This window comes from Pezoporus occidentalis, unplaced genomic scaffold (assembly GCF_034315485.1).
Source record: "Pezoporus occidentalis ecotype Australia unplaced genomic scaffold, CSIRO_AGI_Poc_V1 ctg44, whole genome shotgun sequence".
Classification (NCBI taxonomy): domain Eukaryota; kingdom Metazoa; phylum Chordata; class Aves; order Psittaciformes; family Psittacidae; genus Pezoporus; species Pezoporus occidentalis.
This window is the reverse complement of record NW_026915769.1, coordinates 861,311-878,130: the sequence shown is the minus strand read 5'-3', so window position 1 is coordinate 878,130 and position 16,820 is coordinate 861,311. Positions and strand designations below refer to the sequence as shown.

The window sequence follows — 16,820 nt, the reverse complement described above, 5'->3', positions numbered from 1 at the left end:
ATCATAAGCAAATCAGGACCCAATGCCAACCAATCCATGTGGATTGATTTATTTCCTTTTTTTTTATTAAACTATTATTTTTTTCTCCCTTCCAGGTGTGAATTGAATTCTCTATACGTATGTCTCATTAGGTCAAAGACACATTTGTATATTGTTTTTTCCTTGTCTGTATAGGTAAAGAATTGCAAGGGTGTGGGGGTTTGCTTACAGGGAGTCAGCTAGCAATTCCTCTCACAGAGAGAAGGTCTCTCAGCTGATGTCCTGCCTGTGCTGAGCTCCAAACAGCATTTTGGGAGTAACAGCAGAGGGGATGGGAGTATGTTTGCCTCTCCGAATTTCCAGTGAATTATGTTCCATTACAGATTGCAGTCATACGGTCTAAACTGCACAACTTCCAAGCCTGTTGTGACATTTGACAGAAGATTTTCCACAGAACTGGGGAGTCACTGGGCTGAGAAGTCTTGTCACAGGCAAATTTTTAAGGCCTTTGTGAAATGAAAGACGCCTTGATGGGAGAAGGTTGGCTGACAGTGAGGGAGGGAAGAGAGTCTTGCTGTCTGACTACAGATTATTTTCTAAGCTTTTTCAGCCTTTTGGCTGGCAGTATATATGGGATGAAGAATAGTTCATGTAACTCTATAGATAAACTGAATTGCTCTTGGAATTCATAGGTTCACATCTATTTCATGATCTCAAATTTCTGCTGAACTGGGTGGCATGCTTACTGAGAATGTGAGGATTCATTAGTGTGAAATCTTGAACCCAAGCAATCGCTGAGGCATGGGTGAACAGAGCTGGTGTGTGAATTGTCTGCAAGTGAATTCACTGAGTGCAATTCCTAGAGCATGTGTTTGAGTCATTTTCTAAGAATGTAGCATTACTTCATTTTATTGGGTAATTACATATGTCCAAATTGCATTTTGTTTCTGACTTCCAGGTTGTTGTGGGAGATAAAGTTGTTCTCATGCCAGTCAATGCAGGGCAGCCTCTACATGCCAGCAACATTGAGCTTCTAGATAACCCTGGCTGCAAAGAGGTGAGGAATTGCTCTTTTGAGGGGAATTGCTGATCTGAGATGTAGTATATGTTGTTCTGTACTGATAACCAAAACCTACCGGGAGCCCACCATGGGCTAGATGCCAGTATTAAACGTTTGTTCCAGCTTGGCCTCAAAAACCAGCATGAAATATGCTTAATCTTGGTGCAGTTCTTTCTGGCTCTGAAAGCTTTGTGAGTTTTGTTTTGAGTATCTGAAAGTCTCACTGATGTCCAACAGCTCTGTAGGTTGTCTTTAGTAGTATGTCAATAGACAATAGCATTTTGCCCTCTGAATCTTCTCCATCATCAGCATCACTAACACTTAAGAGCTTCAGGACCCATGTTAGGAACTGTACAAATACATAGCTAAGCCATGTCCCCTGCCACCCTACATGTGTGTGATCTTATAGAAGAATAGAATGCCTCAAAAAGAAAAGAACACCTGTTAAGACTGTAATTGTGTTGATTTGCTTTTGTATTTTGTTGGTTGGTTTGATTTTTCTTTTTCTTTTTTTTTTTTTTTTCCCCAAAGGTAAATGCTGTCAACTGTAACACAAGCTGGAAAGTAACTTTGTTCATGAAATTCAGTAGTTACCGGGATGATGTACTGAAAGGAGTAAGTATGATCTTTTAAAATTGTTTTTTGAATTTGAAATATGCCATATGTGGCTGTAGAGTAAATAATAGCTGGTGAATGAAAGAAGAAATGAGGACTTTATGGAGCTGTTGAGGATCCCTCACTACTGTCCTTCAACAATTAGAATATTTTTCCTCTGTGTTATTGACTTACTAAGTGAAATTGTTTGGATTGTGCTAGTGTCCAGCCCCTTTCCCCTGCCAGAGACTACTCAGGATCCATGAGAAAAGATGAAGTTCAAGCCCAGAATGATGAGGGCTCTGTTCAGAATAGCTGTGACTCTTGAGTTTATGCCAAGATGATAAAAGCAGGTATAAGATGCTTACAGAAGGGAGTGCAAACTTACAATAGCTGTAATAAGACAATGTAGCTTTAAATGTTGAGGGACTGCACAGTTTCCTGCCTCCAGATCACTCCATGAGATTTACTTTTTCATTTTAAAGAAATGAATTTCACTGCTCCTCAGTTGGCACTATCAACTGGTTATTTTTCAGTAAGTATCAAGGTATCATCAGTTTTTGAGGAAGAATTTGGAAAGGAAAATGGTGTATATATATATGTATAGGCTCATTTGGGGGTAATATTTAAAGCATTGGAGAGAGGCAGCAGGAAGCAAAAATGCAAGCAGAAGAAATAGTGGGGGCATTAGTTTTGGTTGCAGAGTAGAAGAGTTGAGGTATGATGTTAGAAAAATCTGATCATTTTCCCTAATTTTTATTTTTATTTTTGATTTCTAAAGTTAGCTGGAACTAAAAATCATTTTTATGTTAACTGTTGCCCACTATTCATTGCAGTGCTCTGAAACAAGTTCTGTTTTCACAAAAGTGCATGGGTCTCCTTACAGAACTGAATGATCTCATTTGATTTCCATACTCAGTGCCAAGATTGTATGCCCTGCACTTGGTACCTGCTCCAGCAATAGGAAACTAATAAATGTTATCTTCACATGAGCTACATTGGTATCACTGGAGCTGGTACAGTTATAGAGAATGAGTCTAGCAGTTTTGCCTACCAGTTACTAACGCTTCCTTTTTGTATTACTTTAGGGAGATGTTGTTAGGCTATTTCATGCAGAGCAGGAGAAGTTTCTGACCTGTGATGAATATGAGAAGAAACAACACATTTTCCTTCGTACTACATTACGTCAGTCAGCCACTTCTGCAACAAGTTCTAAAGCACTGTGGGAAATAGAGGTATTTTTTTTCTTTATAAATATTTCAGGACCTGAAGGCCAAGGTTCAGTAAAAATACTTTACCACAATATGAATCATTCATAGCCTCTTGATATCATCATACGCCTCCCCGTAACTATTATTATTTTATGAAGCAGTTTATGTAGGATGATCACTGGAGAGATGCTTTATTGTTGTGCATGTGTGGAGAGAGGATGTTTTCTTGCTATATTTACCTGCACTAAAATGACAAAGAGTCAAATTCAGACTTGACATAAATGGTGTGATTTTATCAAAGCCAATCAAATGACTTTCATGTATCCTGGGTTCTGAGTGTTTATATTTGACTTCATGTGCAATGTAGAAAATTGAAATTCATGACTAAGGAATCTCACAAATGTGATCGGGTCCATTCTTCTGCAGCACTGCACATCAACATCTGTTTAAAGTTAGGCTGAATAAAGGTGTTGTTGGTGAATGGGGGTGACTGGCAAATGTATTTTTGTGTGACTGAGGAATGTTGGAAACTAGTATGTCTCAAACCCTTGCTATTACAATAGTGTAACTCCTATACTCAAAACTTCTTAGGTGCTGAACAAACTTTGTGCATTTAAAACAGAACTCCTCACTCTGGTCAAGGAATAGAGTATATTGCACTTGTAGTTCTTTGAGATCATCCCATAAGAGAGACAGACTGTGAGGTTTGAAGATAGCAAGTGACCTGCAGCTCAGTCAAGGGGAAAAAGAAATAACCAGAATATTTCAAGTTATATGGGGATATTCTATCCCTTGAATGAAGATTTATCAGAAGCTCATAGTGTTGTCAAAAATAGAGCTGCTGTAAGTGGTGAAACAATGTAAGACGGTTTGGGTTTTGCTTTTAAGTAGTGTCTATGTAAGTGTAGAGCATCTACACTTACTTTCTTGTGCTCCAGACTCACACTATGTCACTTTAAAGCAAAATTTGGCTCATCATGCTTGTAAGGAGTAGATTAATGTAAACATGGAAAGTAATAGGAGTAGTATTTCCTGGCACCTGGCAAAAAATAGATGTAAGTAGCTGTTATCAATGGTGGGGTTAGTGTGAGCACAGAATTCATTTCTGTGGTAGACTGTAATTGTATGGTTTACATATTTTTATTTGAAATGAGCTGTAAGAACTGACAGTGATCTAAGTATGATCTTGAGGGGTGTAATTAAAATCTGCACTTCTTCTTTTAGGTTGTCCATCATGACCCTTGCCGGGGAGGGGCAGGACAGTGGAATAGTTTGTTTAGATTTAAGCATTTGGCTACTGGAAACTACTTAGCTGCAGAGGTAAGGATGTCAATTAAACAACTGGTTGTGTACTGCCTAACCAAGTACTGTACATGTCCTCCTAATTCAGAACTGCCACTATAGATAGGTTCACAATGTAGATCTCAAAAAGATCTCACACTGGTCAAAATGGGGAGAACTGGATGTACATTGCTGTGTCATGCTCTGTTGCTGTATATCCAAGGGTTGCAAGGAAAATTTTCTGAGCTACAGGACACAAGCAGGTGAGTTCAAGACAGCATCTAAGCTTAAATTCAACTGTGTCGTTAAATCTTGTATTTGCTGTTGTCATGGCAGCCAGGGCTAACGCCACTGTTAAATATCCGCCATATTTATATCAAAATCTTTGGATGAATTTATCTTTTGGAGTACTGCTGTGATCAGTCAAATATTCTTCTTTGCTGACTCAGGCAGTCATATACAAAGCTTTTAAAGTGGAACTGAATGTAAGATAATCGTTGAGCTTGATTAAAGTTATCTGTGTGCAAGCACTAGAACAGATAACTCTAAACTGCTCTAACTTGATAGTTGCCGTTCCTTTTTTTCCTACAGGCTCTAGATTTCTTGGAAAAAAAAGTTCCTGTGATACTGATTTCAGTGCATTGATCTCTGCCAGCCAGCATGTGGTCCAAGGCATCTCTGTGCTCTGTAGAAACTTGAGAAAGGACAAACTTGTATATTGGTGTCAAGAGTCAACCACTCCCACATAGGAGACATTTCCATTTTCCTCTCTGCTTACAGTGAGAAATCATAGTAGCAAGATTTTATTCGGACTATCTAGGCTAATGGAGAGCCAGGAAAGGCATCAAACACTCTGACTGATGGGCTTCCTTCTCCTACGATAGCTCATCTGCTCAGGGATTTTCAGGATAAAAATCTTCAGATGAAGTGGTGTCACACTACACTAAATGTTGAACCTGAGCTTAGGTCCTTTCTGCCTCTGGGAAGGAAAACCCTCTTGCAATATGGAGAGTACAGTTGGCACAGTAGAGTGAGAGGTGGAAGAGCATTTGGGTGAAACAGAGGTGGCTGTAAAGAGGAGAATTAGCTACTGTATCTATGAAGTGTAAAATACCTGCTGGTGGTGATATTAAAGGTACCACTGTCATAAAACCCTGTGAACTGTATTTTACACAGTTGATATCTGGCACAACACACCAGCCAGACATACATGTCAAAGATTTATAAACAGGCAGGCAGACATCTGATGTGTGTGAGGTAACTTTAAGTCAGTTGGGCAAAACTTACTGAACAGTTATATGTGCTCTTGCAGCACAGGAAGATTACTCATGGTGTGGATTATCAGCAGCGTCACACATTACCATGACCTGATTTTGTTTAAGCTTCCATGATAGAGATATCTAGGGTGGAATACTAAGTGCAAACATGTAAACAAAATTCACAAATCTTTTAAGCATTCTGTTGTTGGCTAAATACAATTTCTGTCACAATTTGAGCTATTGTAAATCAGGATTGATTGATGTTTACAGACATATTTTCCTTACTTCATCTTTCTGTGTACACTTTCGGTGTACACATCAACTTGATGTGTACCATGGAGACGTCTGCAGTGGAATCAGGTGTAGGTCAGGTCTCAGACAATGAGCAGAAGTGTCCTTCAATTGGGCATCTCCTTTTGCTCCTCCCAGTTAGGCTTGTACAAGTGCTGTGCCTTCTCTTTTCCTCTGAGGCTTCCTGTGCCAAATGTAGTTAGTCAGCCTTATTTGTGACTCAGTGGGTCACTATTAAGCCATATTGTGAAGGGATGCCATTGCAGCTTAAGGTCAGAAAATTCAAGACACTTGCCCCAGAGAATTCAGGAATTTAAAACTAATGAACTTAAAGGTGTTTCAGCACTACAGTAAAGTAAAAAAAAACAACCCAAACAACAAAGAAACAAAAAAAAGCAGGCAGTGAGACAATACAGTAGTTCAGTAAGCAAAACATATAGGTGAGTATTTGCAAATCGAATTCTTATAAATTTGGAAAACGAAGTCAGGATGTGTAAATCCTAGATTTCACATTCATTAGAATCACAATCAGTCATCCGGCTTTTGTTACCTTTCAAAGTCTACGGGTGCTCTGATACCTCTGAATTCTGACACAGTCTCAAGTAGTACTGTTTCCTTTAATCCTGTTTCCACATGGCATTACTTAGGCTAGTTTTCAATAATATGCTTTGAAGTTCTTTAAGACCTAACTAATACCATAAAGCAACCTAGACCCTACTACTAGACTATGGGCTGAAAGTGAGCCACCCTGAAAGACCTACCTCTAAAGGAGACCCAGTGGAAGGCATCTGCTAATTGCATTGCTGCATTGTCATTTCCGTGCTGCTATGCACATCCTGAGGACACAGTCTGACATATCAGATACATGTATGCTCTTGCACAATTCTTTAAGGTGCAGGAGGGATATGCTGGAGAAAGTGTTTCCTGTTTGGTGGTAAGACTGAATAATTGAAACCAGTTGGCCTGAGCAGCACAGGATTGCATGCGCATGAGGTGAAATGATGATTATATGAATATTCTAAACTGATCAGGAAGAACTGATCCAACCCACCAAGGCTGTAATTCAGTGATAAAAGTACTTCAGTGGCAATGTAGACTTGGAGAAATGTGTTTCCACAAATATTTGGTTGTGGTCCTGTGAAACAAAGTGCTGTGTCTGAGGTGGTGTTGGTATGGACACCAGGGTGCAGGGAAGAGGGAATAGTGCTTTAAACAAGGTCACTTTAAACTAGACAAAGCACCGGGGCACAAGTGGTTGGCATGAGTTAACAGGAACTGCTGAAATCAGCATCAAAGGGCCTTACCTTGTTGGACTGTCAGCTGAATTTCACCTCGTAATGGTGTAAACCACTTGCTGAGAACTCTTAAATCAATGGTCAATAAACATTACTCATATTTCTCTAGTCTTTCTTTAATAATTTCTTCTGATTTTACCTCACTGTACTTTTCTATCAAAACTCTTCTTTTTGGAGAAGCTTATGTACATCATTCACTTTAAATTGAGAACTGCTGTTAATTTTGGTTTACATTCTTTTAAATGGATTTCTGTTATGCCTCAGTATTAAAAATGTCCTGCCATATGATATATATCATCGTAACATGTCTTCATCTGGGTGGACAGAGCTATACTCTTTATAATAAATTTAATCCTGTTCTAATAATCACATGATGTGGGTCATAGTGAAGATGGTTGAGTGCATGTTTAAGTTAATATTGACAGAACATAATCGTCTCCTGCCTTCTGAATAGGACAGAGTAAAGAAGAGGAACTTCTGGCTGCAAGGATAGAAAATGAAGAATTTCTTGAGATTTTAAGAAAGATTACCTATTTGTGCGAGTAATAGTATCTTCAGCATTAGCTAGGATTAAAAATAAATGTAAGAAGGAAATAAGTTCTTAGGCTTGAGGCTATAAACCAGGTTTAACCTCTTGGGACCCTGGAGAAACTTTTTTGTAGTTTTATGGACCTGCTTTTCTTTCACCTTCTTAAACTGCCATGGACAATGGAGTGCTGAATAGGATGTTTTATTAAGGCAACTGAGATTCAGTATTTAAAGACTGTAATTTAAGCCTTTTGATATCCAGTTTTCAGAAATTGGAACTACCAACAGATATGTTTTTATGTTCAGGAAGCAAAAAGAGACCACTGTTTGCCAGTGTTATTTTTTTGGGGTGACGTGGAAGCAAGCCTTTGCAGAAAAAATTGTTCATCCACTGATCATACAGCTCATGCAGAGGAGGAGAGCATAATGATAAATGCTCTGTGGTTCCTTCTGCCATTAGAAACAGTATGGCAAATAACTGGATAAAAATGGCCTTGTTTAACTGAGATGTGCAGGTACCTTTTCCTCAAGGGTACCAGTTTGTAAACCGAAGAAGGTACCAGGAGATGGCAGCATCCACCAAGGCCTTCACACATCTGCTCATATTCAATTTGTTGGTACTGCGGGACCTCCTTACCTGGATATTGCTTCCGAATCTTCCATTTGAGTCTTTTTTTTCCTCCCCCCAGTCTCTTCATTAAATGTTAATACAGCAATCTGATTAGTTTCTGTCTGTTTCACTCAGTGATTAAAGGTTCTTGTAAGAAAAAGGGCTTGCCAAGGTGGCAGGATGAACTTGGCACTGTAAGCCTTATTTCTATTTTTCACTGTCTCATAGGAAGAGTGTGGTTTTGGTTTAAAGCTCTATAAGCAGTGAAGAGTAATTTACAGCTATGCATGAAGTGAAAGAGATCCAGAGACTAGAGGAGAAGGATGGATTACTGATTTACAGAGCCTGTCTGACCTGTTTTGGAGACTCGGAGGTAGCTTCTTGAAGCGACAGGGTTAGAAGCTGTTCATTTAGCAAAGCTCTGAGCTAGATTTTTTAGAATCTTGAGAATGAAGCTAAATTTGTCTTGACTTTGGTGAAAGTTGGGAGCAACATTTGCACGTGTTGGTGTGCAGATGCCTTCAGAAATCTTGGAGGAAGGATTTTTTTCCCCAGCCAACTGATTTTGCAATAGTGATCTGTGAGACTCTGTTCAGCTAGGCTTTTTCAGTCCTGTCTGAACTTGGCTGTGTTTGAGAGGTGTTTGTATGCATACAAGCTTTAGGAGGGAGGGAAGTGTGAAGCCATTAATGCAACATATATTGTCATTTAGTCATTATAAGGACTGCTTCTGTTATTAACAATACATCATCTGCTGTTATTGCGTTTGGTGTGTTCCAAAACAGCAAATGTAGGCATGTGATCTGTTCTTTAGTGCATTTTTTTTAGTTTGTTATACAAGATAACTTGAGAAGCTTTTATCCAATTATATTTATGCCTCTTAATTGTTGATGCTTGATGGAGGTTTAGAAGGCTTCCCTCATTTGTTTTTTATTGTTATTGGGGATTTTGTGTGTGTGTGGTGTTTTGTTTGTTTGTTTCAATGGTAGAAATTTCAGTAATGTCTAAAACATTCATCCCTCGTTATTTCTGGGAGGACCACTGAGGTACTGATGTCTAGAATATAACCCTTAGAGATGAGGATGTTTTTTCATATAGCACATACCGAGGTTATGGCCCAGCATTCAGGTTAGGCTAAAGGATGCCTTAAGATATTTTTCTTTTGACTTCTTCTGCAGAATGAGATATGGCTGTGTGAGACTGAGGAATAGGTGTCAGTGGGTAATGAGGTTCTCTGCCTTGGATCACAGTAGAAGCAAAGGGATTTGCCAGTCACCACCCTCTCCTGGCTGAACTAACATAGAGCTACATGTTGCAGCAGCTCCAGCTTATGCTGGTGCTATGTGGCCTTTAAATCAGTAGTGATTCAGGCATACCAAAGCACTGGCCTGCTGTTGCTTATATAGGAGCCATCAAAATGACCTATAATATATATATGCCATCAAAATGATCTGTCCTTTCTTCTTATGAAAAGGGTGAATGGAACAGGAAGATGTTGGAGCTGATTCTCATTCCTGTTTTTGATTAGCTGATAGTTCCCCCATGCAGGGATGTCTGTCCCTGTCCACGTCGCAGTGCTTGTGCTACATGGTGAGGCTGAAGCAGACAAAAAGATTCAGCTCTCCCAGTGCTCCCTGGAAGCTCATCTGACCTGCTATGACACAGCTTGTAAGCAAAGCAGCAAAACACAGTCCTGAAATAAAAGGCCTTTAAAGATTTTCAAGCTTTCTGCAGATGATGATTATCAGGAACTTTGTGCCAGTGCTGTGGCAGAGTTTAATGGGGTTTATCGAGGTAAAGTCATAGCAAGTCCTTCTCCGACAAGTTAATAAGATGGCAAAAGTCCTTTGAATACCACTGAAGTCTTTGAAATTGTGCCGAAGTCCTTTGGATTTATTGAAAGCTAATCAGTATGACATTAACAAAGAACATAGCAAGTCAAATGAAGATGAAAGATTTGAGAAGTGAATTTTCTTTTTTCATTTGTGCTGGCTTTTTTCCCCCAAAATACTTGCCCTTGTTGAGATTTGGGTAACAGGCTTTGCGTTAACAGGCTGGTTTTCAAATGAAGTGGGAACTGTTTACGTGTGTTGAATTAGATCCTTTTATTCCTTGTCTGTCAGGGTTTCCTTCTTAAATGCAGATTTTAACCAAGTTGTTAAAATGCTCATTTAGCTGAAATTTGGCAGTCTAATTCTTTCTCTGACGAGATGGTTTAAATATTTTTTACCTAGTTAACAAAATTTGATTAAAAACAGCATGGGTGTTTCTTTCCCCAGACCCCTCTTTCTCCTTCTTAATTGAGTGTCCAGAAATAACTTGTTTTGGTTCTCTTCTTGCATTCCTCAAGAAAGCAGTGTGGTATAAATGTGAAATTCATAGAGACATAGAATGGTTTGGGTTGGAAGGGACCTTAAACACCACTTAGTTCCACCCCCCTGCCATGGGCAGGGACATCTTTTACTAGACCACATTGCTTGAAGCCCCGTCCAGCCTGGCTTTGAACACTGCCAGGGAGGGGGCATCCACATCTTTTCTGAGCATCATATTCCACCTAATCTAATCTCCCCTCTTTCAGTTTAAAGCCAGTCCCTGTTGTCCTCTCTCTACATGCTCATGTAAAAAGTCCTTCTCCAGATTTCTTGTAGGAGAGGTGCTCCAGCCCTCTCGTCATCTTCGTGGCCCTCCTCTGGACCCACTAAAGCAGGTCCATGTCCTTCTTATGCTGGAGAACCCAGGCTGGATGCACTACTCCAGGTGGGGTTCCACAAGAGTGGAGTAGGAGGGGAGAATCATCTCCCTCGACCTGTGGGTCATGCTCCTTTTGATGCATCCCAGGGCATAGTTGGCTTTCTGGGCTGTGAGTGCACACTGCCGGCTCATGTTTAGTAATTCCAAACTGTTCGTCTGCAGCTGTTGGACCTTAAAGCATATCTTACTATGCGAAGATGCAAAAATCAAATTAAAGCCAGGAGCATCTCCCATATGAAGACAGGCTGAGAAAGTTGGGGGAGAAGAGAAGGTTGTGTGGAGACCTCATAGCAGCCTTCTGGTATCTGAAGGAGGCCTACAGTAATGCTGCGGAGGGACTCTTCATTAGGGACTGCAGTGCTAGAACAAGGGGTAATGGGTTCAAACTTAAACAGGGGAAGTTTAGATTGGATATAAGGAAGAAGTTCTTTACTGTAGGGGTGGTGAGGCACTGGAATGGGTTGCCCGAGGAAGTTATGAATGCTCCATCCCTGGCAATGTTCAAGGTCAGGATGGGTGGAGTCTTGGGTGACATGGTTTTAGTGCAAGGTGTCCCTGCCTATAGCAGGGGGTTTGGAACCAGATGACCTTAAGGTCTTTTCCAACGGGTTGGAACTAGATGATCTTAAGGTCCTTTCCAACCCTAACATTTCTATGATTCTATGAATAATGTGATAATGAGAAGTTGTCCTGCTGAACAGTAGAACTTCAGGAGACTGTGCACTGTGAAGTCTTAAAACCTTCATAACTTTGACTAGCTTTAATCAATAGAGATGTCATATTCAGATTCCAAGACAAGTTGAGGTTCAAGATACTTCCTGTGAACTGTATTATGGAAATTGCATTTGCTGGTACAGTGGTACTTTATCTGTTCATGGGGCCTTAGCATAAGCAAAAGCTTGTGCAGCAGCTTAAATCAGTGTGCACTGTTAGCCTGTGTGTGTAAAACCATAATGTATTCCTCCATGGTGCTATGATGTGAAAGAAAATTTGATGTGGTAACCCTGTTTTCTGGAGTTTAGGAGATTTTATGCTGAGGTTGTGTAGAGTTGGGTCTGGGTTCATATGTATAAGCAACTGAAAAAGGTGAAGTGTCTGTGGTGTCATAAATCATTGTCATTGGAGCTGTGAGAGCTGATTACCTTAGCCTTGCCCAACTGCAAAATTCCCACCTATCAGCTGTCCCACCAGGTGATAAAGGATGAGCACAACTGCTATCAGGTGGCTGGCTCAGTACTTCACTGGTGCGAGTTCTTCTTTGTCCCTCCCTAGTTGTTGTCTACTAATGAGGTCTGTGTTACTTGATGTAGACTGCACCTTCCTTATGGCCATACACCATTTCCCATTTACTCAGGTGATTAGGTTGTATGGCCTTACATAATGGGCGAGTGTTGAAATATTATGGTAAGTCTCATGAGCTTGCCATAACATGAAATTATTTTAGTGTCTTGATATTGCTTAGTTTTCAGCCATGAGGAAGCTGAACCATCATTTTGTCATACCTTTTTCTTTCCCACCCCTAGAAAAGTAAAAATGTCTGTATCTAAGTTTGTTGAAAAAAAAACAAGAAGCAGAGGATTAGGATTTCTGGTTTATTCTGCATTGGAAAAGAAGCTGTTAGAGACATACTCTAAAAAGATAAGATAATGAAGCTATTACAATAATGATTTGTATAAGCACACTTGCTTGAGCTCTGCAGTTCACAATGCATCATGTTCTTACTATGTATTAACTGCATGCACCTTCCAGTGGCGTTCTACAGAAATATTCAGTACTGTATTTAAGCTACACTTAAGTAATAGCATATTCATTGCAACTTCAACACAGCCAATGACACAAAAAAGCTTGAAGGCTGTTGAGCTTTAGTGGGTCCCACTTTAGTGCAGAATTCTTTCTTTTGAAACACCTGCAAAGAATTTTACTTGATTTCATTAGCAACAAGGAAAAAAAAAAATTTTTTTTCAAGCTTTTTTTTTTTTTTGCTTTGGAGGTTTATTGAACAACATGGAGGTAATCTTACATAAATTGGAAAAAGCAACGGGTTTCTGAGTGTTAAGACGGTCACTGTGTTCTTAGCTCATTCTGCTGTACTTGGATGTTGAAAAGGACTTGGAACTAGGGGTAATATGACATACAACACTATGTGATTTATGCTTCTCTACCTGGAGAATTTAGTATGGGATAATAGCTAATAGTCTGATTTTTCAGAGGTGCTCAGTACCAACAGCCTTAGCTGAAATGAAAGTGACAGCTGCTCAGCACAACTGAAAATGGGGCCATGAACATCAGCCCTAAAAGTGCAGTCCATCGTGTTTCTGGTTTAATGTCAGCATCTCAGAACTTTATTTAAACAGCATCTTTTTCAGTTTTATTATTTCTGCTACAGTAGGGCAAGAAAAAAATATCATAAGGATGTACTTCATTTTTCATTTGAGCCTTCTGTCTCACTCAGCCTCAGTCCACAAGTGAACTATTTTGGAAATTTGAGGGCAATCTGTTCAGTCATTTTTAAAGTAGGCAAGAAGTGGTGTGGGAGAGAGGTTTTCCTAGTTTCTCCTGTTGTTGCTATATTACTTTTTTTTTTAAGCATCATTATATTGAAAGCAAACAGCTGAAGAATAGCAGAAGTCAGGGCTCAGTTCATACTAGGTGGGCAACTGTATTCACTCAGGCCCTTCAGTGAAGCACTATACCTTTAGTCCGTTTGAAGATCTTGTCCTCAGTGCATGGTTCTCTATGCTTAGTCTAGTGACAAACCTGAGATAACCAGACTTTTTCCTCATGTGTTTACAACCAGCAGAATCTGAAGGTAGCGTAGAATTTAGCTTTCTGTATCTTCTCTATGCCTGTGCTGAAAGGCCACTATGTGTGGCTGTGACTAAGGAGCACTGCCTGATAATTTTTGCTGGCTCTTGATGGATGACCAAAGGTAGAGACCTCAGCTTGGCTGTTTAGAATGGGCAAGTAGAATTATTTTAAGGTGTAACAAGTATGATGGTGAAAGAAGTGTGAGAAACCAAAACTATATGAAAACAGTTACCATATATGTATGTACAGTTTCTAGTTGTTGTTCAGTGTTTGTCTCCCATTCATGTTGCTGGCACTTGGAGCTAGGAGGCTGTGTGAGAATGTCATGGAGGAGCAAAACGCAAGATTTGGAATAGGTACAAATGCAGGGATGCAAGCAGGCTCTCTGAATTAGATTTATGATGGTAACACAGTGGCTAAAGCAAATACTGAAATGAAGACAGGAGAATAAACCTTTGGTCATTTGCATATTAGCACATCAAGTCATGGCACAGAGGGGAAGGTATTTTCAGCTATTTTAGGAATAGCTAGAAGTTTTCCTCCTTTTGTCAGGCTCATGAAGCAGGGAGGAACTGGCTTTTTTTGGGTAAAGGGATAGAAATGATACAGTATTAATAAAAACCTTATAAACTTAATAAAAACTCTCCACAGTAGTTGTCTGTGTAATGTTAGATGTATGGTGATGTGATATTGAGAAGTTTTACTGGGGTTTATTCAGCTTGCAATTCACTTCTGGCTCTCCCACACTGGCCAAATTCAAGCCAAGAAAATGACTGTACTTATTATAAAATGTACACATGCTGTCATTGCTTAAGAACTAAATTACATTATATAACTAATAATTTCACCTCAGCATTTCCAGTGCTTTGACGGCATATCCTGTGTCAGGGAATATGGTAAATATTGAGGCAAACTTGTTTCATTATGTAAGTCAAACCTTGAAAGGTTTCATATGCAGCCAGTGTGTGGGTGTATGTGTGTTTGTTTATTTGAGTATGTATCTGCCTACATAATCCCTCATCTTCTAGTCTACGTATTTCCCTTGTCATAAGTAAAATCATATTAACTACTGTTAAATAGTAATACTTTACACTTATTATTATATAGTGTCTTTTATCAAAGTTTCTCATTCTACTTTAGTTATTAATTAATGCTTGATAATCCTGGTATGACATGAAAAATATTATCCCCATTAATAATGATTAAACAGACTCACAAGGCAATTAAACACTTGTCTACAGTGGCACTACCATTCCTGCTTAAAGCTGTGTTTATTCCAAGTTCACTGTCTTCCTGTAAAATCTCAGTAGACACGGAACATGTTAGCATTATCTCAATCTGTCTGCTTAAGGTCAATGCTGGAAGTGGTTGCTTGTGTATGTGTGGGTGACTGTAACTTGCTGTGTTTAGATTAGTAACTATCTGTGCTTTCTTCATCCTTCTTTTTGGTTTTGGTTATTTGAGATTCTTCTCTTGAATTAACAAGCTTGATTGCAAGATGCACTTTTTTAAAGTGAGGACAGAGCCAGTTAAGTCAGTCAGAAATGGACTTCATAATTAGAATCATAGAATAGTTCAGGTTGGAAAGGACCTTAAGATCATCTAGTTCCAATGCCCCTGCCATGGACAGGGACACCTTGCACTAAACCACGTCACACAAATGATAATAAGAGTATAATTCTTACATTCTTGTTCTCATACTCGTTCTAAATATTCCGCTGTCCTTCTATAGGGTAGATACATAATACAGAACTGAACCAAATCCTATCCCACAGTTCTGAAATGTCCAAAAGCTATCAAGACAGTATTTGATTTCTTTTCTTTTCCAGCTTAACCCACACTATCCAGAAGGTAAAAATGAAGGAAAAGCTTTGGTAAGTGGAATTTATGTGTTATGTATGATCTGGGAAATACTGTGTCTTTAACCCAATGAAGCCAAACATATGAAAATCCTTCACAGCTTTCTTTTTGCTTACGTGTTACAGCTGCTGAGATTGTTTTCCAGGTCCTGTGTAAGCTAGTGTGCAACTCAGAAGTGGCATTACAGAATGTTTACCCTTGTGTAAGGCAAATGATGGGAAAGTTACTCAAATTCTGCATCAAATTGGCATTCATTGGAAGCTGATCTGCTTGGTGACTGCAGATATGAAATACATTAGTTCTTCTCAAATCAGATGTATTCATGGCAAAACCCACCACCCTTTTTAGCAAGGAAAACAAGGGACTAGCAAGTTTGGTTACTTATGTGCCAGTACCAATTCAGAGGTTCTACTTGTGGAGATAAGCCCCTCTGGGTCATGTTTGTCAGCCAAGTATGGCTCTAAATCTAGGAATATGCTGGGACTTTTTTTATTAGAATCATAGAATAGAATCATAGAATAATTAGGGTTGGAAAGGACCCTAATATCATCTAGGTCCACCCCCCCTGCCATGGGCAGGGACACCTCACACTAAACCGTGCCACCCAAATTATTCAGTATTGCCTGAATTGAATTACAGGTGAACAGATGTTCAGGCACAGGCTTAGTCTGAGCCCTGCCACCCTTCAGGCAACTCAAGGATGACCTCTTCACAAGGATCCAAGTTGTCCTTGCTTCAGTGTGGATGGGTTGGACAAAGGCCTTATGCACTTTGCTAGAGAGCAGCAGCCTTTGCCTTGTACGGCATCAAGAGTATTCTAGCTAATTCTAGCTAACAAGGCAAGGTCAGACGTGTTGTAGTTTATAAGGTGTGAAGGAAGTGGAGTTAAAACCCTGGGGAAACTTTATTGTTACTGAGACAACAAGTAGCCCAAAAAAGAATAATTCCTCCATCAAATTCATGAGGTCGCCTTGAAAACGCTGAGACCTGCTTTGAAAAAATTCAGTTTAATTTCTTTCTGTTTGCCTTCTGGCTGTTGTTCTTTAAGAGGACACATTTTCAAGTCTTCCTCTGCATGGGGAAGAATTTTTTATTTTTCATGAAATGAAACCAAAGATTCTTACATAATTACATGCCTTCAGGACTACAATTTTAATAAAAATGGAGACTTTTGTAGGAGTTGGCAACATCGGTTTTCCATCTTCCCGGGTACTTGGTATTAATGGCAATATAGCAATAACAGCTAAGCTGTCTAGAGAAATGAGAATTCTTTCTCATGAAAGTACGAAGTTC

The 16,820-nt window shown here is 39.5% G+C and overlaps 1 protein-coding gene across 5 annotated transcripts in view; it reads left to right on the top strand.

Annotated features, from left to right (window-relative positions):
• ITPR2 (inositol 1,4,5-trisphosphate receptor type 2) overlaps window positions 1-16,820 on the top strand; it is a 255,283-nt gene that overhangs the window by 49,757 nt on the left and 188,706 nt on the right. For 4 of the 5 annotated variants that reach the window (XM_062634812.1, XM_062634811.1, XM_062634810.1 and 1 more), the window contains exons 6-10: window positions 938-1,036; window positions 1,571-1,654; window positions 2,722-2,868; window positions 4,069-4,164; window positions 15,497-15,541. In XM_062634812.1, the coding sequence (XP_062490796.1) occupies window positions 938-1,036; window positions 1,571-1,654; window positions 2,722-2,868; window positions 4,069-4,164; window positions 15,497-15,541 (471 nt within the window). The remainder of the gene's footprint in view (window positions 1-937; window positions 1,037-1,570; window positions 1,655-2,721; window positions 2,869-4,068; window positions 4,165-15,496; window positions 15,542-16,820) is intronic. The other variant, XM_062634808.1, reaches the window with a different exon arrangement.